Raw genomic sequence first — 23987 nt, 5'->3', positions numbered from 1 at the left:
AATTGACTTTGAAATTTAACTTATCTCAATAGTACTTTGCACTAAATATTTCAAGTTTGTATTTATACTGATGTCCTGGGAAGGGTGACGGGAGGATAAAGAAGTCTCACAACTTTATGAGTGATACATTCAAAGAACAAATAACAATGAGCAAATAATCCAGTATGAACTACAAATAAAATAAAGGTAATTTAAATACCCTTAGAATTTCTCACTTTTTCTTTGGGGAAGCTGTTTTCATAATGCACTTCTTATCCATCTTGCCCTTTTCTCCCATTGGTAACAAGTGAAAGAAATGGATGAGACCTCTAGGCACACTGAACTTTTCAATCTTCAAATTTTTTGAGTGCCCCATTCATACTCCCCCACCCCAATTTCAAGAGGCTTTCCCATTCGATTTATGCACTATATGTTAGCTAGTTATATGTTGAAGAAATTTAACCCTCATGAGTATCTTATAAGTAAAGAGGAAACATTTTTAATCAGATACCCTAGAGAAAAGATGTTTGTGTGGAAGACATGCTATTCCTGCGTTCCTTTAAGGAGAGAGTATAATATCGTGGGTCCCTTCTCTGATGACAGCTTTTATGTTTTGATGAGTGTTTATATAGTATAACATAATCTTTAGGGAAACTAACTTACTAAATGTTAGTCCTAGCATTTCTTTGAAACTTAGGCTATGAAATCATGTACAATTTTTTTTTTTGCAGTTCGTCTCAATTTTTGAAAAAAAAGATAAAAATTTTCAAATTATGCAAACATCTTCAAGTAGCTATTTTCTCAGAGAACACTGCCGACTCAGTAAGATAGTAAAATATATATAAATAATTAAATTTTAAAAACACCCGTTTTTCAAGACAAAAACTTTTAAAAATCATTAAAGTTCTGCAAGATCTTAAAAAAAAAATTCACATTCTATGTTTTAAACCATGGTGTTTAATAATGTGTATACTCCTATAAATGGAAACTAAGCTGGGATGCTTTTTTAATCATATCTGACCCATAGTTAAGTACACAAAAGCATCATTTAAATTATGCATCTATTTCAGCAGGCAACACATGCATTAATTCCTTTCTAGTGACCATATAAGGAACTGAAATCCATGATCATGATATTTGTTTCCATAGTCTTTGATAGATAAGCAATTGATAGGGTATAAATTGTTAGCGGCTTTCTTTTCAGTAAAATTAGGAATACAAAACTTGTAGAAATTTTGTTTTCTTTTAACTTAAATTCAATTTAATTAACATTTACTGTATTATTCATTTCAGAGGTAGAATTAAGTGATTCATCAGTTGCATACAACACCTAGTGCTCATCACATCAAATGCCATCCTTAATGCTAACACCCAGTTACCCCATCCTTCCACTCCCCTCCCCTCCAGCAACTCTCAGTTTGTTTCCTAGAGTTAAGAGTCTCTTACGGTTTGTCTTTGTGTTTCTGTCTTAGTTTTTATTTCCTTTCCTTTCCCTAAAACTTGTAGAAAATTTTCTAAACTGTATTTCTCTACACTAGTAAAATGGGTACCATTTTAAAATGGTGCTTTTGATCATCATTGAATGTTAAGCCTGTTCTAAAAATTTGTAGAATGTTTTAAATAGAAGTCACTGAGTTCTTTTTAATCCTTTTTATTTTTCAGGAGTTAAGTTTCTACAAACCTGAATCAGGGTGTACAAGTAAAAGGCCCAATGCTCTAAATATAGAAAATTATTATTTTATTATTGTTTTCTTTAAAACAATAAAATTTGAATCATTCATCTCATAATGGAATAAACTAAAAGCAAAAAAAAAATCTTATTAATGGAAAGAAATATGTAATTCAAATTTTTATCCTTGATTTTCTGGATCAATGATAAATATTGAGATGCTACATCCCTACCAAAGGAAATAAATAAACACACGGAAATAAAAAAAGAAATTTAAAAAACTATGGAAGAAGTGGTGGATATTTAAAAACAAGCTCTTTCTAATAACACAACAAACGAAAACATCTCACCAACAGGCTGTGGTCTCGTATGTTTGGTGGTATTTGGTTGTATTAAAAAAAAAATTCCTTTTCACAGAAACCAAGTGAATATCAAGTCAGACTCATTCTTCTGAAACTTTCTAGGACTTCCTGAAAATATCTACCTAGGCCGTTGTTATAACGCCAAGTTTCAACAATGAAAGAGAATTTGATGGCTTCAGTCCACCCTAATCTGGAATGTCGCATCACTCTGAGCAGAGCCTTTTGCAACAGCAATAAGAAAATGCTTCAATCAATCAATTAATAATTGATCCTGATCCCAAGAGGAATTCTTAACCTGGACAGAAGAGCGGTCTATTACAAACCGTAAGAGACTCTTAATCTCACAAAACAAACTGAGGGTTGCTGGGGGGAGGGAGGTAGGGAGAGGGTGGCTGGATTATGGACATTGGGGAGGGTATGTGCTGTGGTGAGTGCTGTGAAGTATGTAAGCCTGATGATGCACACACCTGTACCCCTGGGGCAAATAATACATTATATGTTAATAAAAATTTTAAAAAGAGCAGTCTTGTAAAACACTGCACCATTTTGTATTTGTATATAAGCAATGAACAGATTAGTTGTTCATGAAAATGGACCCGTGTCTTCTACTTCTCAGGCCCTCCCACTAAGATTTACCCAATCTATGTAGCCATTTACATGTGCAGGGGAAAACTGTATTCTTCTTTATAATTCTCATAAATTTAGCATGTGGATAATCCAAAAGAGCATTCCTTAAATTTCATTCTAATTTTGATATTTAAGTCTAAATTTAGACTCATTGTCATGTGCTAATTCCCTTTATTTTAGCTATTTGGGTTTTTTTTTTTTTAAGATTTTATTTATTTGACAGAGAGAGAGATCACAAGTAGGCAGAGAGGCAGGCAGAGAGAGAGGAGGAAGCAGGCTCCCTGCGGAGCAGAGAGCCCGACGCGGGGCTCGATCTCAGGATCCTGAGATCATGACCTGAGCCGAAGGCAGCGGCTTAATCCACTGAGCCACCCAGGCGCCCCTGTTTTTTTTTTTTTAATCAGAAACCTATTGTCTCAGTATTTTATTTCCCTTGTATTTTTGCTAAAAATAATCATATGTAAATAGCCTTTTATTCTCCTTCCCTTAAATTTACTTTCAGCTTAAAAAAAATGACAATAACTAAAAGAACAAACAAAACTTCTATGCTCTGCATCTATATAGTCATCTTCCTTTATTGTTTGAGCAGCTCCCGTCCTAGGCAGATGAAGGGCACCAGTCATGAGAAGTGGTGACTGACACAACTCTACAAATCAGACCAGAGCTGGAAGATTCCCTTTTGCAGCTGTCTGCTCTTTAGGTACCAGGCAGCTGCTCTGAATCAAACGTTTGCTTCATGTTAACAAGAGCCAGCCCCCAGAAATTTCCTCCTGTCTTTTTAAGGAGCCTGCCAAACAGCAGCCTGATCAAAGCAATCTAATATGGCTTAAGTGCCACTGTTTGACATTTTGCATTCTTTTATTGCTTTCCATTTTTACTACATAAAAAAATGGGTGATAACTAATATCCAGTTGATCTTTTCATGCTGGTAATAAAATGATAACACAAAGATCTTATTATCCACTCCAGACATCCATCACAGTACATTTTCCAATAACATACTACGCAGAGTGTTTCTTCACTCTGTCCAAGTGCAAAGTGAGGTTAAGTACTTGGCCTCACATTCTCTTTCTCTCTGATACTTTAGACACTGAACTGCAAAGGAAAGGAGCTGAACTTCAACCCCTGACATCTTGTCGACTTGAACGTGATCTGCAATTTTGTTGTCATTGTACTAAATAAACCGCCTTCTATGAGAAGCCAAAGATCGTTGTAGGGTCTGCCTCTTAAAATATTTTGTCAACCCAGAGAATTTTTATTCTTTTAAGAAAACAAGAGGAAACTGAACAGGGAGGAAACGATATTGGAAGTGGAGAGGAAGAGTACATCTCGGTAGGAAGAAAGATCAGGTAGGCAGGAGAAGAGACATATATACAAGGCATAAAGAAACCAAAACAATGCCAACACGCAAAACAAACAACAGAGATGGTGAGTTTATATTAAAATCAATTTTTATGTGGATGTGGAGGTGGCCCCAACCCTTCCTGTAAGCAAGAAGGATATTCCGTAATTATGTCATTGATTTGAACAGATGAAAACAAGCAAACAAACCAATAAAACAATAAATAAAAGAAAGCAAGGAAAGAGATGCTAACAAAAATGTAAGCACGAATGTCTCCCTGCGTCCATTACATATTTAGTTAATTACAGGACAATCAGGATCATCTATAGTTGATAGGAACACATGTTGTTTTCAAATGTTCAATGTATTTAAACTGTTAAGGATTATAGCACTAACATTTTTTAAGAGAGAGAATAAAATTTGTGATCATTTAAAGATGCAATGTATCGGGAGCCTGCTTCCTCCTCTCTCTCTGCCTGCCTCTCCACCTACTTGTGATCTCTGTCTGTCAAAAAAAAAAAAAAAAAAGATGCAATGTATCACTACAAATCTAAGTTTTCAAAAAAAAAAGAATTGCAGAGAAATACATAGCCTAATGAGTTTGGAAGTCCTGTAGGGAACTACTGGACACCAAATTTAAGATTGAGACTGTCTTGGTAAGTCTACCTCAGAGTTAACCAAGATACTAAACTATGTACTTTTGCAGACAAAGAGAATACACAGTAAGAATGACGGCCAGTACAGATCCAACTAATAATGAATTTGGGATAATTTCATAAGGATTAGAAAATTTCCTTTGCAATCTTTACAGTTTTTAAAAGATGTATTAAGTCCATTAATATGAACCTAGGAAAGAGACTGTCAAACATGCCTTTTCATGCAAATAATTCATGTGTCAGTCAGAAAAGTACTATTCGGGGCGCCTGGGTGGCTCAGTGGGTTAAGCCGCTGCCTTCGGCTCAGGTCATGATCTCAGGGTCCTGGGATCGAGTCCTGCATTGGGCTCTCTGCTCGGCGGTGAGCCTGCTTCCCTCTCTCTCTCTCTGCCTGCTTCTGTCTGCTTGTGATCTCTCTCTGTCAAATAAATAAATAAAATCTTTAAAAAAAGAAAAGTACTATTCAATCTGATTTGGATTTTCTCAATAACTCATAAATGATTGGTTGGTAATTTCTACAATAATTATTTTTTGCAAAATAGTCTATAAATTGTCTTTTTTCATTAATTTGAATATTTTTTTCTCTTTATAGTAGAAGAATGTGACTTTAGAGTCCTTTCTGATCTACCTTTTTGAAATACTGTCCAGAGAAGAAATGATATGCATTAAAAGATGGAGGCTCTTTAAGCAACTTCTATACACAATTATTTCCTGATGGCAGACTGTTGTTCTCAATATTGCAGTCAATCGAGAAGGTGCAAGACATCTGACTACCTTTATTTCTATCGTAGATAGAGGAGAATGGAGTGTGGAAGATAACACACTTCCATACTCACCTTCCATGAATCTGCACAAACTGACCTTAATTTAATTCCAAGGTGCAGATGAACAAACATATTTAGCAATGATATAAGCTAATGGATGTCAGAGAGCTGGGATTGGTCTGGGACTGTGTGCGGAGACATTCCATTTGTAATCTGAAAGATCAAAGCATACATTTTGGCATCGAGATGACCACTATTCATAGAGATCGTTCTTTTTTACTTATTTTTATTTTTTATTTATTTTTTTAAAGATTTTATTTATTTATTTGACAGACAGAGACCACAAGTAGGCAGAGACAGGCAGAGAGAGAGGAGGAAGCAGGCTCCCCACCGAGCAGAGAGCCCGATGTGGGGCTCTATCCCAGGATCCCGGACCATGACCCGAGCCGAAGGCAGAGGCTTCAATCCACTGAGCCACCCAGGCGCTCCAAGATCGTTCTTTTTAAAAAAGAACCCTCTCCACACATGAAAATAAGCTTTTGATTTTTAAATGAAAGCAAGCTCTCTCTCCATTTAAAGATTCTTGACAGCGTTTCCCAGGAAGAGGAAAAATGGTGGCAACAAGAATCTGCCAGAGATGCTCTCTAGAATTCAAATCCTCCCTTTCTCCAAGGAAGCCAAACAAAAGATTCTGCCCCAGCCTGTCCACCGAAGACTAGTGGTTCATATAAACTACTCAAACAGAAATGGTTGAAAAAGGAACACACCTGCCATCTCTGATAGCCCCACACGTCTGAATACATGCAGGTAGATTTTCTTTCTTCTTCACCTACTACCTATTCTTCAAGGGTAATGACTGGATAGTCTTGTACCATATATATTAACTTTTCCTTGTCAAGTAACATCTGCTCCACCCTGGGGGTAGGCGCGGAGATGAAGGATGGAGCCACCAAAGGAAATAGCAGAACAATTCTGACTAAGTATAGAGAAGGTTAAAAATGTTTCCATCCAACATTAATAATTTAGAGTTTAATATTAATTCCCAACCTAAGATAATCTTTTACATTACAGTTTGTATATTTGCTGTGGAAATTTCCTTAAAGATATCATATTAATTTCATAATACAGTTGTATCTTAGGTATGATATAATTTTTAGAGATGATGATAGATGGTAGATGGCTGTGATTTAATAAATGTACATTCATTTTGGTTTCAGACAAATTTAAAGTTCACAGGGGAGAAATGTAATAAACCAGCCACTCAAACTACAAGTTATACTGAGATACAGATATTTCAATTCATATTTTTACGGGGAAATGTAATCCAGGTGGAAATATCTGCTTATTTCATCACTGTGAATTAGATTTGCATTATTTGATATGTAAATTCCTCCCTCTCCTAACTTTGAGGGAAAACATGATTTCTTGATGGAATTTGGGGTTCTTGCCACATCTGCCCACTATTCCCCAAATAAAACAAAGGCAAAAGAAAATGAAAGTGTTACCTGCTCATCGAATGTTCTTTTCCAGTGACTGCTGTCAAGTTAAGGCATTTGCAGTCCTGTCCGAGGTGTGTACTGAGAGCTCATAGGCACTCATTTAATTCAAGTAATTTACATGTAACACATACTTCTTAAAAACGGAAAAATTTCACTAACCAACAAAAACCTTTGTCCTCAAAGGTATTATTCTGTGGAATATCCAGAGGAAAAAAGACTGTGCTTAATATTAGAATCTCATAATATAAGCCAACTGAAGAGAAGTAGCTAACAAGGATAATTAGACTACAAATATCTATTTCAAAAAGAGTCACTTATATAGCTAGAAAACACAGCATCACACTTGATTTGGTTAACTCCCATACTAGAATTCCAAATACTAGAGTTTATATAGTTACAGTTAATAAATTTAAACATTCACGCTTTATTATATGCTTAATAGAAATAAACAAGAGTACATAAAATGGGAGTCTAGAAAGGAGTATTTTCCTTCCATTATTCTCTCAGATTCAGGATGTATCAAGAATATCTGTAACTGCATTAAGGCACAAATCTAGCTTTGGGAAAGTATTTCTTGATTGCCATTTTGCCCACATGAGTGCCCCAGAGCTGAAAGCAAACTGGACCGTGGTGTGAGACTCAAAAACTGTGCTCCTTCTCAGGAAGTGTGGGGTGGGGTTTGAAAGGAGATGATGTAAATTTGAAAAGTCCTACCTGTGTGAGTTTCGAGAGATTACTTCAGGAACTGTTGTGTTTGAGATAATGTTTTATGCCTTGTATGATAGTGTATTAATTTAATTTTTCATAAATCATGATTCAGTTACCTTTTTATTGCTATGATTGGAAAGATTCATATTTATGTTACTTTAAAATGAATACTAAAATATTTGAAGACGAATCTGAGTTATAAGACGCATGGTGTTCAAAGCAGTTTCATTAGTAAAGCTTCTTGTTTGTATATTTAAGATCACCATTTTGTTTCTCAGAGGATGACATTGCTATTTGCAAACACAGCCAATGGTTTCGGGAGTAGACTTCATCAACTCACATTCAGCATTTTCCAAGGATATTGAAAATGTTTGTTCTCATTGACTATAACAATGAGAGATTAAAATCTTGTTAGAACCGTTTTATTTACATGGCTAACAACTTTGGTATCATTGGAGGAAATTCCTTGATGTGGTCAGCAAAACTGGAAAGGAAAAAGAACCTAAACATTTACGTAAAGAAATAAAATGAATTTATTCTTAAGGTAATGCTACGACTCAAAATAAAATCACAGTCCTTATATCCTTTCAGGTTCTCTAGTCCATAGTCAAATAAAACTCAGTCCATGCATCTTTTCTGATTCATCATTTGGCATGCATATCACAGATTTGAAGGGTTTTGATTATTTTTGCAGATATGTGATGAGGATGTAAAAATTCATCATGTAAGTATTCTTAATGAATAAGAAAAAAACTCTTAGATAAGTAATTTTCTTTATGTATACATAAAACATTGAAAAATGCATTTTTCTAAGTAGAATTTTGGTTGAATTTAGAAGAATTTCATAGTAGCTCTCAAAAGGAATTCAAGTTTTTTTTCTATATTTTGAGTCAAGAGATTAAAAAAAAGAAAGTGAAGGAAATACAACTCATGGTATTTTTTTTCCTATTCTGGTGAAGAAGAGAGCTACCGGAGTCCAAGATCAGGCAAAATACAAATGCTACTTGCCTTATTCAAAGGTCTATAGAAGTGTGTGCATCTTCTGCTCTAAAATATTTGTAACCTCTTTTAGATATAGGAACTACAGCAGAAAAGCCTTCAGCTGGACAGAATTCAAAATGAATTTTTACAACCCAGATGATGGACTGGCACACTTCCGAAGTGAATTCATGAGTTTGATAAACGTCTTTGTCTTGCTTTCATTTTTTTTTTTTCTGGACTAGCTTACATCATAATGGAGGAATAACATTTTAAAAATTTTGAATAGGCACTTACTGGAATTACAGTTAATCCTGATACAATCTAGATGGGGAAGAATAGATGAAAAATGAAAATTTATCCTTCAAGGTAATAGCTGCAGACATCCAATAAAATCACAGTCCACCCTTCCGGGGACAGACACATGCAAATATGGCCACTCCATATCATGTATTCTTTACATACTTCTAGAACCCAGATTCATTGTTATAAAACTTCACATTGGAAACAACAATAGGTTTTTTTTTTTTAAAAAATGGCCAATTCAAACAAAGCTACATGGTGACAAATCTAAGTGAAAGAATGTGTTGTTAACTGTCAAAGATGCTTGGCTTAGACTGGCTGCGACTTTCTCCCCATCTGTGAAAGAACATATCATTGTTTTCAGCATAATTAATTCAGCTCCGTCACAATGGGGTACAGTGCAAGCCCAGCTAGGCTCAGACATCTTGGACCTTCAGAGTCTAATATCCCACAAAGGCCGATAGAACTCTTGAGAATTGTGGTGATCAAATGGAGAGCAAGTTGAAGATATTCTAACTTTACCCTAATGTATTTTATTTTTGTTATTATCATCGGCTTAGGCAAAAAAGTTAACAGCCAGATACTGGCTGGATTCCATGCCTTGTATTAATTGGAGGAAGAAAGAAACAACTGTATTTTCTTTTAGAAGCCTTCAGTAGCTGAGGGGTAATGTCATTCTTCAGAGCACATGAGCCTAAGCCTCTTTTAGGAGCTAACAATGTTATCTCTATATGCTAAGTGTCATGGTTAACATGGATATTGAACTTCCTTTTCTTACACTTGCTTTTTCTATGAACACAGAAGATCTAAGAACAGAATGTCTGATCTGAATAACACAGACTGTGATTATAAGGGCTGTCTTTAAGGGACTGTGTGGGATGTTTTATGTTTATTTTATGTATAGATACATATTTGTTGGTTTTTGTTGTAGTATTTAATGCCTTTGGGGAACATGAAAATATAAACCTAGATTCTGTTTCCATATAGCTGAGTTTGTCATGTGTCGTCAACCGCATCAGAAAAGTGGTTGCAAACAGCCAAGGACCAGCACCTACACAACTCTTTCCACAGAATGCTTTGCTGTTGGAAAATTCCCATGAGTGTTTCCACTTTGGCTAGCAGCCCCTTTATTGCGATTAGGCAATTTCCTTGATTTGTTGTAGTAACCTATCATTGTCACTAGAGGGAACTCTAACAGAACAGTAAGTGACTGTACACTGCATTCTTCAGTGATGTTTTAAAAAAACACCCTTATTATTTAACTTTATTTAGCTAATATTAGTTGAATGTAATTGTATGCAATAAGCTACCACTGAAAGAATTTTATTCTTTACGAGCTACCATTCTGCCCAGCACAATTTGAAAGTGTAGGTAGAGTGTCCACGAATGCCTCACCTCATCACATTTTGCTACTCTTTGTGTCAAGCTATGTTTCAAATTTTATTTTTCGTTCTCCATTCATTTATTTTTGTGTGTGTTGAGCACTTCCAGGAAATACAGTAAAACCTCATTAATTTGTTCTCCTCTTGGAGCTACTGATAGTAACGAAACTTATTGGGCAGAATATTTCTAATTCTTGACAAACAAAGATTGCCTGAGAAAAATTAAACAAGTTGTAAAAGATGAACTTCAGGAAGAAAACTGAATCCCAGTACTTCACTGTACATTGATGGCACAACTTGAGTGAAATGACATCCTAATTACTGATAATTCTTATCCACCCATTAAAATCAGCCTAGTAAGACCTTTCCTTAAGAAGCCTTCCTAGCTATCAATTTGTGTTTTGGAACGTAGTCGAAAACAAAACTGCATATTTTTTCAAGTCTACAATCCCAACTCTTTCTTAATTCGGCCTAACCTTCCCCCATATTTCATATAGCTTTTTGAGGTTTTACTGTAGTGACTCTCTCCTAATGCTACAATGAAGCAGGAAAGCATTATTTCTCTGTAGAAGAGCCTGTGTTTTAGTGTTCTCATGGCTGTTTGCTACGGGCCGCAGTCTTTGGGCATTGAAGGGTTGTGGATTGCTGTTTGATAGCAAAATATCACCACACAGTATTTCCAAACAGAAAAGATGGGGTACCACAAAGGTGACTAGTCAAAGGAGAAGCCCAGGGAGTAGAGTAAAAAGTAACTATTGGGTCTATATCACAGAGCAGAAATTTGACATTTTGTGCAGATGTTATCTAAATAAAAGCAGATGGGTTTTTATCCATCTGAAAGGGTATCCTCTATAGCAAATCAGAATACCAGTAAATACAACAATGGAAATTATTTGAGGCCTCTTCAAGCCTAACAATTTATACTTTCAATTGACCTCATTGGTACATACGGCTTCCCTTTTAAGAATCCTCAGTGGTAGAAATCACAAAATGGTAAATTATGTTCCACAAAATGAAACAATCAAAAAGATGCCCCCAAAACCTAAATTAATTTAAATGATGAAAATGAGACCATTAAGTGTTTTAACTTTCCATGGCAAAACAGGCTACTCGATAAATGTTTGCAGGCAAAACTGAACAAAAAGTGAAAAGTATTAGTCTTATGGGGGAAGGGGAGTTGTTACCTAGGTTGACCGTCAGTTTCACACGCCCTGCATCCAGCTCCAGGCGGAGGGTGTCTGCCGAGTCTCTGGAGGTGGTTGCCATGAGAATGCCGTAGGCGCGCTGGGATCGGAACCGTAAGGACACGTCTTCGGCCTCTGTGTGCATCACCACTGGGAGCTGGATTTTCATAAACATACTCCCATCGTAGCTCAGAACCGTTGCCTCTACAGATGGGAAATGAATATCAAAGTTCTCGGTCAGTTTGGTACTAATTTATTCTGTAAAAAGGGACAGTGAGTCCTATTAATGGCTTCCAGATAGAACACAACACTGCAAACGCAACTCATCTTCCTCAGAAATGAGCGTTTGTTTGTTTTTTTTAAGCTGGGAAGAGACGTCACCATAATGAGGGCTTCTGTGAAGTCTGCTAAACCACAGGCACAGGGATGCCTTCCCTTTTTGATCGCACAGCCCTTTCTAGCTCTGGCATTCAGCATGCTGGTTTTCGGTGTTCATGTGTGGGTCTCCCTTCTCAAAGGCAGAGATCACATTCTTTTGTGTCAGCCACAGCACGAGCCTGGGTTGAGGCACTAAGTAAGCGATCACTTAATGCGTGTTTATACAAGGCTGGGCCACTAGCTCCGCCAAAGCCGCCTTTCCTCCACGAAATGAGGCGGCGCTAGCGACCATCTCTAAGGCCGTAGCTACCCTAAAAGTCTGTGATTCTAGGAGAAGTTTCCAACATTATCTTCTTTCATAATATCTGCCTTTATCGGATCCAAAAAAAGTAAAAGAAATGACTTCAATGTAAGAATAATGTCAACATTTTACCAAAGGTGATGTTCAAAGAGAGAAAAAAAGATCGCAGCTCCAGACCACACATGGCGCTTCTTCCGAGTCACTTGGTTTAACAAGGCAACTAATTTTTACAAAGACACAAACCGAAACCTCATTTGAAGCTTTATGTACAGGGAAGGGGTAGCTGAAATCATCCTCTGTCGGCACTACCCTGGTGTTCTGAAGATGTGACGCTATCGCCAAAAAGCCGTAACTATGTATTTTGGTAATACTGAGTAAACCGGCTGGGTCTGCAGAGCTGGCATGTTTCAGTTCGTGCTACTAAACCAGAGTGCACTGCTTTAAGAGAGAAGTCGCTTAATCCTGCATTAAACACAGAAAGAAGAGGACACCAGAACCCGTTGATCACAAACTGCCTGCTTTAAGAAATAGAACCCTTTAATGTTAAACACCATATGGTGGCGGAACGTTGCAAAACAAGTATGAGTAATTCTGCTTTCTCATTGTTTCTGACAACGCGGAATACCGCTTCACCAAAGAAAAACCAGCTGGAATTAAAGCAAGCTTGGAAACTCTCATTATCGTGCCCATTTACATGGCACGATTAGCTTTACTGATACAGTTGTTTATTACTGGGACTTATTCTGGAGTTGTGGTTTTGCATGTTTGACTGTCAAAAAGTCAGGAGAGTCAAATATTTCATCATTAGTTATTGTCATCATGGGACTCAATGCGTATCCAGAACAGATAAAGAAAGGAAGGTTCCTTCTAGGTATACCTTTTTGGTGCTCTTCTCTCCCACCTGCCTCTTGACTTAAGGGATCTTGGTCAACTCCCCCTAATATTTATTAACAGCCTGACTTCTCTCCCGAGTTCCTTCATCCATCGCCCACTTAAGATTTCCAACTTGAGTACTATAGTCACCCCCTCCGATGAACCGACTCCACGTGCTCCTTCACCAATGTTCTCTAGCTTAGTACATGACATAATCCCATCGTTCAGAACTTAGTTTTCTGATTTTTCTCTTAAACTCTCTGCGATGCCCAATCTATGTGCAAGTCTGTAAGTCTCGTAGGCTCTAATTCCTAGCCATTTCCTGAATTTATTGCTTCTTATCCTTATCACCAAAGTATCTCTGCCTCTGCTCCAGTCACGCACCTAGACCACTATCATAGCTCCCTCGGTTTTCCCATTCTACTCTTCCTTCCTGTCCACAGCAGCCAAGCTAAACTTTTAAAGAATTATATCCCTACACTGCTTAAATTATGTCTCCCCACCTCCCACCAATAGCTTTACACTGCAGTTAGAATAAAAGCCGTACAAGGTTCTCCATGATCTGGCCCCAGCCCTTCTCATGGCCTCAAACTTGAGCATCTCTGCCACTTGCTCAGTAAACTCCAGCCACACTGATTTCATCCCTCATTCAAGTACTTGCACTTGTGGACCCGTCTGTTTTAAAAGGCTTAACCCTAAACCTCTACATGGCTGTTCCGTTGGCATTCAGGTCTCTGGTCAAATGTGACTTCAAGAGTTCTGCTCCAAGCACCCTACTGATCCCTCCTCCAATTATTCCATATCTACTTACTCATTTCTTCTTCACAATTACCCCAGGTCATGATCTCAGGAGTTAGATCGAGCTCCACATCAGACTTCCCCATCAGCAGGGGGTCTGCCTGAGATTCTCTTTCTCTCCCTCTTCTTCTCTGCATCTATGCTCTTCCTCTCTCTCACAAATTAATTAATTAATTAAAAAATTGAAACATGGTTGTAAAGCTATGGTGATCTCTAGGAAAAAAAAAAGTGTTTCTTGTATAATATCAAAGGAGATTTGCTCTTTACTATTTCTTTGCCTAAACTAGAGTCAATCATTGTCCATATCTATAGAGCAAAAAACACCTGAATAAACATTTAAAAGGCACTATCTATTACTCAGTTCTTCGGTGTCATATTGATAAAAGAACTGAAATGTTGTTAATTTTCCTTTATTTATTTAATCTATAAACCTAGTGTCTATTATTCAATAATCACATTTAAAAAATGATGCTATAATCTTTAAAATGCAGCTTAATTCGATTAAAAACTAAGGAGGGGGAACATCCTTCCAGAAATAGAGATGACTGACAATGAATCATCAACATAGGATGAAATACAATCCAAAGTTGGAAAATAATCAGAATCATTAGCCTCTAACATTCTCCAAAAAACTGCAGAGATGAAATAATATAATAAAGTAATAAAACTCGAGTACATTTTAAATAATTCTCAATGTGAAAATAACTTGTTGATAAACGACAAATGAACACCTAAATGATTCCTCATAATTAGAGTTAATGTTTAATTAGACAAGAAATGGAAACTGCACAAGTTGGAGCCTAGAGTTGCCAAATAAATGGTAAACAACACTGACATTTGAAGGTTATGCTATTTGACAGCATCCTTTCACGTTAGTAAAATTATTTTACCCCTTAGAACACAAAAGAGTACTTTAGAAGGCTAATTCCAATACAATACTTCCCAGAGGGGGAGAAAAAAGTTTCAGCTTTGTCTCCTGCATCTCCTTCCCCTTTGTCATTAAGTTTGATAAATTTGCTTTTCTGTATTATTCCTTCTTGCCGTCTAAAGTGTACACCTGTGCTCAGTTTTGCCGAAAGGCAGTCACATATTGTGCACAACGATGAAAATCAGACAGGGAGCCAAATTATATTGCTCTGACATCTGTCTCTCCATCTGTTAGAGTTTTAACAAACAAGTATAAAGCAGACCTCTGATTACAACATATACACATAACCAAGAATAATTTCCACATGGCCAAGTCTCCACAAATTCTCAGCTTTATTCAAAATAAAGTAGGAGGGGAAATGCTGAATTTAATTTATATTCAATTGCACATTATCTCTATATTACTCTTCCTTATGGGATCGATGCACATAAAAAATCCTATTTTCCTTAATTGCCTAGGTCAGCAAATACTCTTTCTTATAAATTCCTTTTCTTACTTAATGCAGAACAAAAATTTCCTATAGTAATGTGACTGCAATATTATTCCTCAGGCTGCATTATCTAAGGACTTGAACACACTTTTTATTTACTATGAACAATAATCTTTATAAATGATCAATTATTGCTCAGTAATAGTAAGATGGAGACTACTAGTATCTTTATTATTATTATTTTTTTTTAATTTCAGGAGTTGTCCATCAACTCTTAGGTGATTAACACCCTTATGTGATCAGAGTATATCTGGAGAAGAACCACAGTCAAAGCTCTTTCTTTTGAATTGGAAACCCCAAGGGCTGGGCACGATCCTATGTTGACTGAACTAGGGCATAGCTGGGAACTGGACAGAAGCCAAATTATGTGGTATTGAGCATGACAAGCATCCCACATCACCACTGTTCTCAGGAGATACCATAATGTGAGCAAGAAAATTAATTCTGAAAAACAAAGACTTCTAACAATACGCTGGGTGGTCTGGAAACAAAAATCGCACAAAAATGACCATTTTTTCCTCAACACACAACCAACCTGGAGACAAAGAAATCTGCAGAAATTTCTAGCCACCTGTCAGATAAAAATGTATGCCGGATCCCAGTGATGAAGCATGCTATTAAATTCTCATTTGCAAATCTACATATGCTTGCCACCCCTCCTTCTAATTATTGCGAAATAAAAATATTCCCTTTCCCTCATTCTGGCTCAGGAAGCTTGACAATTTCTATTTTTATTTCTGCCATATGTAGTAGCAGGATCTTGCCACAGGGTGGTACGCCACACATATTTAACTGAAGGCTTTCGGGATCTGTGTGACAGTTCCGGTGATGGCCTTTTCTGGCTTCACTTAAGCAGGAAGCATCAGTGTAACTGGCAGCTCTCTGAGTGATTAAGAAGAAAACAACAGCTTAAATCGTGCAGGTCTGCGAATCTCCCATTATGTCTAAGTTGTAATATGTCTTATAAACTTTGTTGCCTTTTTGGTGGTTACTGTTGGCCCCTTTTGCCAGTTTCTGAAGACCATACAATGAAACAAATAAACTGAAATTAGAGAAGGAAATGAGAAGAGGGAATTCACAGAGAATATACACCTTACACTTGAAACTACACAGAAATGGCTAACCTCTAATGACAATGGATAGGAATTGCAATTCAGTACTAGGAGAATGAATGAATCTAGGTGATTAATATACTTACCCATCTATTGACCTAACTATAGAGTGCAGAACAGTAAAAGTATTTCGGTTGGTAATTTAAGATCACTATTAGTTTATTAAATTATTTATTACTATTTTCAGATTGATTAATGTTAATAATAGAACTGATAAACTGAATCTCCTCATTAAGACAGAGAACCAAAGTCACATCTCAACTTTGGATTCTAGAAACTCACTGTTCTTGTTCTCTAGGAAGTGTGAGCTTAAACAAATTAAATGATTTCAGGATGGAAAGGGGGAAAGAAAACTAAATGTCCATAGTTTATACAATATACAACAGGAGCTTTCAGGCTAAATGTTTAATGCAGAGATATTATTTGAAGCATGAGAGGACAATGGAACAACTCGTCAATAGTTTTCCATATTGATTTTTTTTTGTTCCATTGTTGAAAACGAGTGGCAATGGGTATAGTGACAAAAGCATTTATTGGATACTCTTAGGTCGATGGGAGGACTTTGTCCCTCTGCTGTTCCCCCTTTAGTCTGCAGACAAACAGTGCTTTGTCTTTGCTCTTCATTCTTCCTTTAATCCTTACTCTCCTTCTAAAGGGAGAGGAAAAGAAAAAAAAATGTAGCTGTGCTTCCTACTAGAGAAGAAAGGAAGGGAGCTGCTCAGAAGCCCCACAGACACACGGAGACCTAATACCACAGGGGTAAATGCGGCAGAGGTACATCATCTGTGATCACTCAGGTCCTAGGCAAAGGTCAGTGTCTTTGAAATTAGGGTGCACTTCCAAAACTGCCGGTGTAAATTAGATGATTGAAAGTCACCTTACTTCTAAATCTCAAACTCGGAGAAGCAGACCAAGGGGAAGTGAGCAGACTACCTTTAGTCTCACTCCACAGTGTTAGGGCAGGGGCCTCACATGCTCTTTTTCTGGCCATGGATATTAGCGCTGGATGCCATAAATACCTCTAATTCATAGCTTCTTTGCTTTCTAGGATCCTGAAATTAAAAACTGGGCAAAAGAGACTGTCATTGCTGTCGGTTACTCATCTTTAGCCTATACTCTAGAGGATCTGAAAGACTAACATATTTCTTCCCGCAATACACTTCAAACTCTGTGTCTTCCCAGAATCAGGCTCTCTGAAAATCCTGTACGACGCATTAGTAGGCTGCTTGGCCTGTAGGTGTTTACCTCTCAGAGCATGCATTATGCTCCCATGGGCAGTTTAAGGTCTGAGGTCAACATTTAATACACTTTTTCGTCGCAGGGGAGTCAGCTGCTTGATTTTTGGAATCCTACCTCTCTCGCAGGACCTGCCAAGGTAGCCTGTTCCGGAACAATCACAGACATATCTGTTCCACCCATCCCTGCACATGCCGTTGTTTTTACAAGGGTTGCTAAGGCACGGTTTTGCTGTTTCCCTTGAACAGGAGGGCTTCACTCCAGCAGTACTTTGAATTTCAGCCATTTGCCGGATATCTTTGCTCTGGCCGTCAATGAACAAATCTCTAATGCAGCCCACGTAGCCGTAGTTGAGCAGAGCAGTCCACACCTCGGTGGGGAAGACGAGGCCAGCCTTGTTTTCCGGCAAGCCCCCCAGGTACAGCTCATCATCCAGGTCCAGAATCTCACTCTCGCCAGGCGCTGTGTAGGGCGTGCGCAGTGTGTTGACAGAAATGGTACCTGTTGCAGAGACAAGAGAACACACGGGTCTTTACGGAGTACAACATGCTCAGAAAATCACCGTTTCTCCCTTTCGTCTGTCTGAGGGGATGCTCCTTGAGGGCAGACATCTCTGATTCTCCTTTCTGTTCCACAGGTGCCTTATCCTTCCCAGGGGAGTCGAAACCAAAGTGGATGGCCAACCGAGAGTGTCTGTCAGCCTTCAACAGGTTAATAAAGAAAAGAAAAAGGAAGACTTAAAAAAAAAAAAAAGGAAGGAAGGAAAGAGAAACCACCCTTCTATATCACTCTTCAACAGTTCAGTCAGGAAACAAAGAAAAAGAAAGGAGAAGTTGACATGATACACTACCCTTTGGAATAAAGTCAGATTTACAGTTCATGAGTGCTCATTTTCAAAGCTGGTGTACATCTGCAAACTAAAAAAAAAAAAAAAGATCGCATGCACCCACCTTTAATTGACTCACTTGCTTTTAACAAACACAATAGTTCGACAGATTATCTATGTCAAAACTTAACTTCACCACTCTTAAGAGTATCAATCTATTGATAAGCTCTATGGTCTTGATCTACTCATCCATAATATGGGTATAGTAATATGACATCCCTCTCAACGTTGCTCTAAGTGCTAAAAATGGTATTAATAAAGCAGCCGGTTTATAATAAGCACTGCATAAATGATGTATATCATGATTCATCATAAGAACCAAGTCAAACTGGCTGTTTACTTTAAAAATTTTTAATCCAAACTAGTTAGTCATCTAAATTGACAAGTCTTTCCCCACTCACTCCAAATGTAAGACGAGAATAATTCTATTAGTTTACAAATATACAGGAACCCCGGTTTTAAGCAGAGGTTGAAAAGGTGACATTCAAATGGGATTAATTGAGAATCATAGAAAAAATATTTGTGGAATCCATTAAATGAAAAAAAAAATGAAAGACTGAAGGCAGTTTTGGATTAAAACTTCTATCATGTACCACCAGATTACTCAAAATTCCACCAACGTTCTGTCTCCAGAAGGCTATTGTAAAAATGAAAATAATGTACCTAAGAATGACATCTCACTATATGTTACCAGATTGTCCCAGACTTATTTTTCAGGTCTAGACCATAGAGCAGAATAGGTAGAATATTAAGAAAGAAAGTAGATTTAGAAATGTCTGCTGACAGAGGGCCTCAGGGATTTGGGGGCAGATGTACAAGGGAGGCCAGAAGACAGAAGTTGGGGTACAAAGGTAACGACAGAAGGGGAGATTCTAGTATGAGTAGAGGATAGGAAGAAGATGCATTTTAGCAGTTTCACAGAATACCTAAAGTCCACCCCCAAGTGAAAATATAGCCTGTAATGAATGTCAAACGTGCATCTAAAGATGCAGGGCCACTGGCCTCTGCACTGTCCCCAGGAGCATTCTAAAGCCCGGCAGAAGGGGTACTTTTCAAGATGGGCAGTGTAATGGGATCTGTTTTTGCGTGAGAGAAGGCCATGAACACCACTGACAGAGACTGCACAGGCAGCCAAGTCATTAAGGGAACATTTGTCTCTCTAGACATCCACAGAAAGAAATAGAAAAAGCTCTCAGGAGAGAAACACTTAAAGGCATTGCTATTTTGGCCTTCCAAAGAGGGGAACATAACAGGGATTTTGGAGGGAGGTAGCAAGAAGGCAAAAGGACAATGTATTCACTTTTACAGGTCGCATTCGTGCAAATGTCTGGAAGAAAACTCATTTAGGAGCATGCAGGTACTGTAAAATCCTACTTAGAAAAAAAAACATGAAAAATATAATTTGGGGGAAATGAAAAATATGATTTTGAGATAGAATGGTGTCATTTTCTATTCCTAAGAGAATTTCATTACGAGCATTTTTTACTGTCCAAAATGCTTTAAGAAGTGAGTTAAAAGATGATCCCTGTCCTCTGCAGCAGCTAATGGAAGTTAGAAAATGGTGAGAAAGAGGATTAATGACAAAAGGAAAGGTGGAGATGTATATACGTATGTACATATATGTATACACACATACATGGATATATGTGTATATAATATATATTACATGCATTGTAAGCAAAAGTATGGAATGAACACAGTGATTTCTGTTAAGACAACAGTGTGAGAAGAGCCACACCCTGTTTTCTAATTGGTTAAAAAAGGCTTCTTAGAAATGAATATATGATGCTGAGGGGCAACCGTCAGGAGACACAGAGGAAGTGAACAATGACAAAGTTTTACAAGAGCAGGGATTTGTTTTTTAAAAAAATATGTAATTTTCCATGTGCCTTCTTACTTATGGAAAAAGCCTGATTCAGCTCAGGAAGATACAGAACAAAATAAAACAAAACACTTGGGGTGAACATGTGGTGTTGGAAGTCCATACTAAGAGGTGCTTGGAGGGTTCCTGAGATGAGGAATTCAGTGGGGGGATCACACTGGTGCTCTCCCCTCCCCCACAGAGTTTGCTCAGCTCAGTACACTAAGTAGTTTCCATAGTTACGGTGTCCTCCCTGGGGCCACGACATTCACAGTCACCCATCAACAGTCTGACAGTGAGGGCAGAGTGACTGGGTATCCTAATTTTTACTTATGGTGTGTTGGGACCTACTTTAAACAAAGCATTGTAAGAAAATTCCAATATGCTTTTATGAATGTGTTTGTTGTGGCCAGAGTGAGATAGTCACAATAACTTTGTGGTTAGACTAGAGTTTTCTGATCACAACACCTAAGTTAATCCACAGGTTTTATACCGTCTAGTGCACACACTCATACACCCACACACACGGTTAAACAAAAGTTTAACAGAAAAATATTTGGCTCTATTACTGCTGAGGCACTCTGATATTATTTTCTTACATAATTTTATTAATACAGATGCTGGACATGACCCACCAAATTGATTTCAGGACTGATTAACAGGCTGTAACCCATAGTTCAAAAACCACAGACTGAGAGGTTATTGTCATAAAGGATAAGAAATTTTTCCCATTGCGCCTCATTGTCCCTTTGAGAGATAATTTTAGAGTTCTCATGGGAAGAAGTAATGCAAGATTAGAGAGAAATCAAAAGCAATACAATCCTAACCTCAGCTCTAATACAATCTAAGAAGAACTAGAACTTTAATTTAGCCCTGGATTCAAGGTAAGGAGGTATGTTGTGCACATGCATATGCCAAATATCATTAATTAAAATATTTTGTAGGGCACCTGGGTGGCTCAACTGGTTGAGCAACTGCCTTCGGCTTAGGTCCTTATCCTGCAGTTCCAGGATCAAGACCCCCATGGAGCTCCCTGGTCAGTGGAGAGACAGCTTCTCCCTCTGACCTTCTCCCTTCTCATGCTCTCCCTCCCTCACTCTCTCTCTCTCAAATAAATAAATAAAAATCTTTAAAAAATATTTTGCAAACAAATAGAATGAGACAATCGTAACTGAAAGGCAATTGCCATCTTCTCCACAAGCTTTACCAATCCACGTGCTCTTATATTTTAGAATATCTTTGTAAAAGAGATGGCAAAAAAAAGGGAAATTTATTTTAAATGGGAATGGAAACAATTATTTTTATATTCTGAAGATTCACAAAATAAAAACTATACTTAAATAGTAACTAAATATTATTGAGTCAGACTTATATTTATATTTAGATATACTTCTATTGATACTGTATTTAGCCTAGACTTGTGTAAATGTCCTGAGATGTACACATTTCTGATAAGGGATTTGAATCCCCAATTCCTTAATGATTTTATTTTTGATATGAATCACAGGACATATTCACATAAGCAAAAGACTCATCACAGAATCACTGAATTCATTTACACCAATTTAACACATATACATGATGAGAGTGAAATTTCAATATTAAGGTCCTAAGTGCCTGTTCATTATAATTAAGTTACAAAAGCAGTGATTACCAAGAAAATATGAGATGAATCCTTAAGCCTTGTTTTTGATAATTAGAGACAATTGACTAGTTGCTACAGTTGTATATATCAATAAAAAAAATAAGAATTTTGCAAAGTTTGAGCTAGGATGAGATGTCAATAAATTTTTAAGAGAAAACAAAAGTCTAGGTATATTATTGGTTTATCCATCTATCTAATTCAAAGAACTACAACTATTTATGTATTCTCTTTGGAATAGCTTGATTATTTCATACATTTTACCTTCTTTCACTATAATTACCTTTAAAATCTTGGTAAATTAAATATTTTACTTAAACATTGCTATATTTGAGCTGTTAAAAATCTGTAGATAATAGTCCTATTTGGGGATTTATTTGGATCAGTGTTTCATGCCTCAATATTTAAGACTCTGAAGCACCTTCCTATGTAATTTTGCTTTTAAAGAAATAAAATTTCAAAGAAAAAATATATCTCTGTACATGACTTTTGTAATTGTAACACAGAAATCACACTAACATATATTAATGTTTAACCCCAGTCGTTTTCACTGCATAAGCAAAGGGTAAAACAAAGGTGACAAATAGACAACGTAATATTTATTTAAGAATATTCATGAAGCATAAGTAATGAATTCATGCTTTATGTAAAATTATACATTAAAGGGGAAAAACTGTTGAAAACAGTTCTTATTTTATAAAAATGGAAATCATCTTTCCTATTTTGCTGGTATTTATAACTTGTTAGTTTCCATTCTTGTGGTGTTGTTTGTTTTTTTTTTAAATCTAACTTTTCTTGACCCTTCCACTTCCAGAAGATTAGTTTTCAGGACGAGAAAGCGTAGAGTGAAGGAAGATTTAAAAAAAGGTAACTTGATTATAATTACTGCAAAAATTTAAGTGACCAGGAAATGGGAGGTAGAAAACTGTGTTATAATGAGAATGCTTTTGCCAGGTCAGAGGAAACCCACTTCCATATTCTAGCTTTTGCAACTAACTAGCTGGCAAGCTGAGCCAAATATTGGATTTGCTAGGTCTCAATGGTCTCTTAGGAGAAATAAAAGAATTTACTGGGTGTCAGTAAGGTTCCTTTTTGAATAAAATTTTCTGAAATTACTACTTAAAATAATTTTTAGTTATGTATTTTATTTTTCTATAATTCTGTTTCGCCTCTTCATTGCAGAAGAGAATTAGATTTCAAAAACTTAAAAATTTACTGGTCAAATTCATATTCTTTTTTTTTTTTAAGATTTTACTTATTTGAGAGAGAGAGAGAGAGAGAGGGGAGAGAGGCACAGAAAGAGAGAGAGAGAGAGAATCTCAAACAGATTCTATGCTGACTGTGGAACCAGACGTAGACCCAGTCACTCAATATCATGACCTGGAGATCAGGACCTGAGCTCCAAAAGTTGGACTCTTAACCAATCCTTTCACCCAGGTGCCCTGGAATACATATTCTATTAATAATTTAAACTCAGTAACAAGATATAATGTAAATGCTGAAAGTAGAATGAAACATTGATTATATAGTATGGTGCAAAATGCAAAATATAGAATTCCAACAAAATAGTAAAACAAACAAAAAAAAAATGAACCGTAATATTAACAATGTTAGTTTTGGATTATGAGTGGATAGTTTCTTCTTTTCAGTTTTCTGTGTCTTTTTTGTTTTTAATATTTTATTTCTGTATTTGAGAGAGAGAGAGTGAGAGAGAGCACAAGCTAGGGAAGGGGAAGAAGAAGAAGCAGATTCCCTGTTGAGGAGGGATCCTGACTAGGGTCTTGATCCTAGGATCCCAGGATCCCAGGATCATGACATGAGTCAAAGGCATATGCTTAACTCACTGAGCCTCCCAGCGGCCCCCTGTGTCTTTTAAAAACACAATGTCATATGTTAGGTTTATAATAGGGGCTGAAATAACGTTTATTTAAAAAAAAAAAAAAGAAAAAGAAAATTTTAATATTCTTTTTTTTGCTTATTTCTATGTGTTTTCTCCTTCCTTGGATCTACCCATGAGCCAGGAATGTCA

The 23987-nt window shown here is 36.9% G+C and overlaps 1 protein-coding gene across 29 annotated transcripts in view; it reads right to left on the bottom strand.

The window, feature by feature from the left end:
• The window catches only part of NRXN1 (neurexin 1), a 1247328-nt gene that overhangs the window by 651829 nt on the left and 571512 nt on the right, over positions 1-23987 (bottom strand). For 21 of the 29 annotated variants that reach the window (XM_045979150.1, XM_045979153.1, XM_045979171.1 and 18 more), the window contains 3 exons: positions 17687-18070; positions 11454-11657; positions 8882-8908 (listed from right to left, as the gene is read on the bottom strand). In XM_045979150.1, the coding sequence (XP_045835106.1) occupies positions 8882-8908; positions 11454-11657; positions 17687-18070 (615 nt within the window). The remainder of the gene's footprint in view (positions 1-8881; positions 8909-11453; positions 11658-17686; positions 18071-23987) is intronic. The other 8 variants (XM_045979158.1, XM_045979168.1, XM_045979172.1 and 5 more) reach the window with 1 other exon arrangement.

This window comes from Meles meles, chromosome 15, assembly GCF_922984935.1.
Source record: "Meles meles chromosome 15, mMelMel3.1 paternal haplotype, whole genome shotgun sequence".
NCBI classification, from domain to species: Eukaryota; Metazoa; Chordata; class Mammalia; order Carnivora; family Mustelidae; genus Meles; species Meles meles.
The sequence above is the reverse complement of the archived record's forward strand: the minus strand, read 5'-3'. Positions and strand labels throughout refer to the sequence as shown.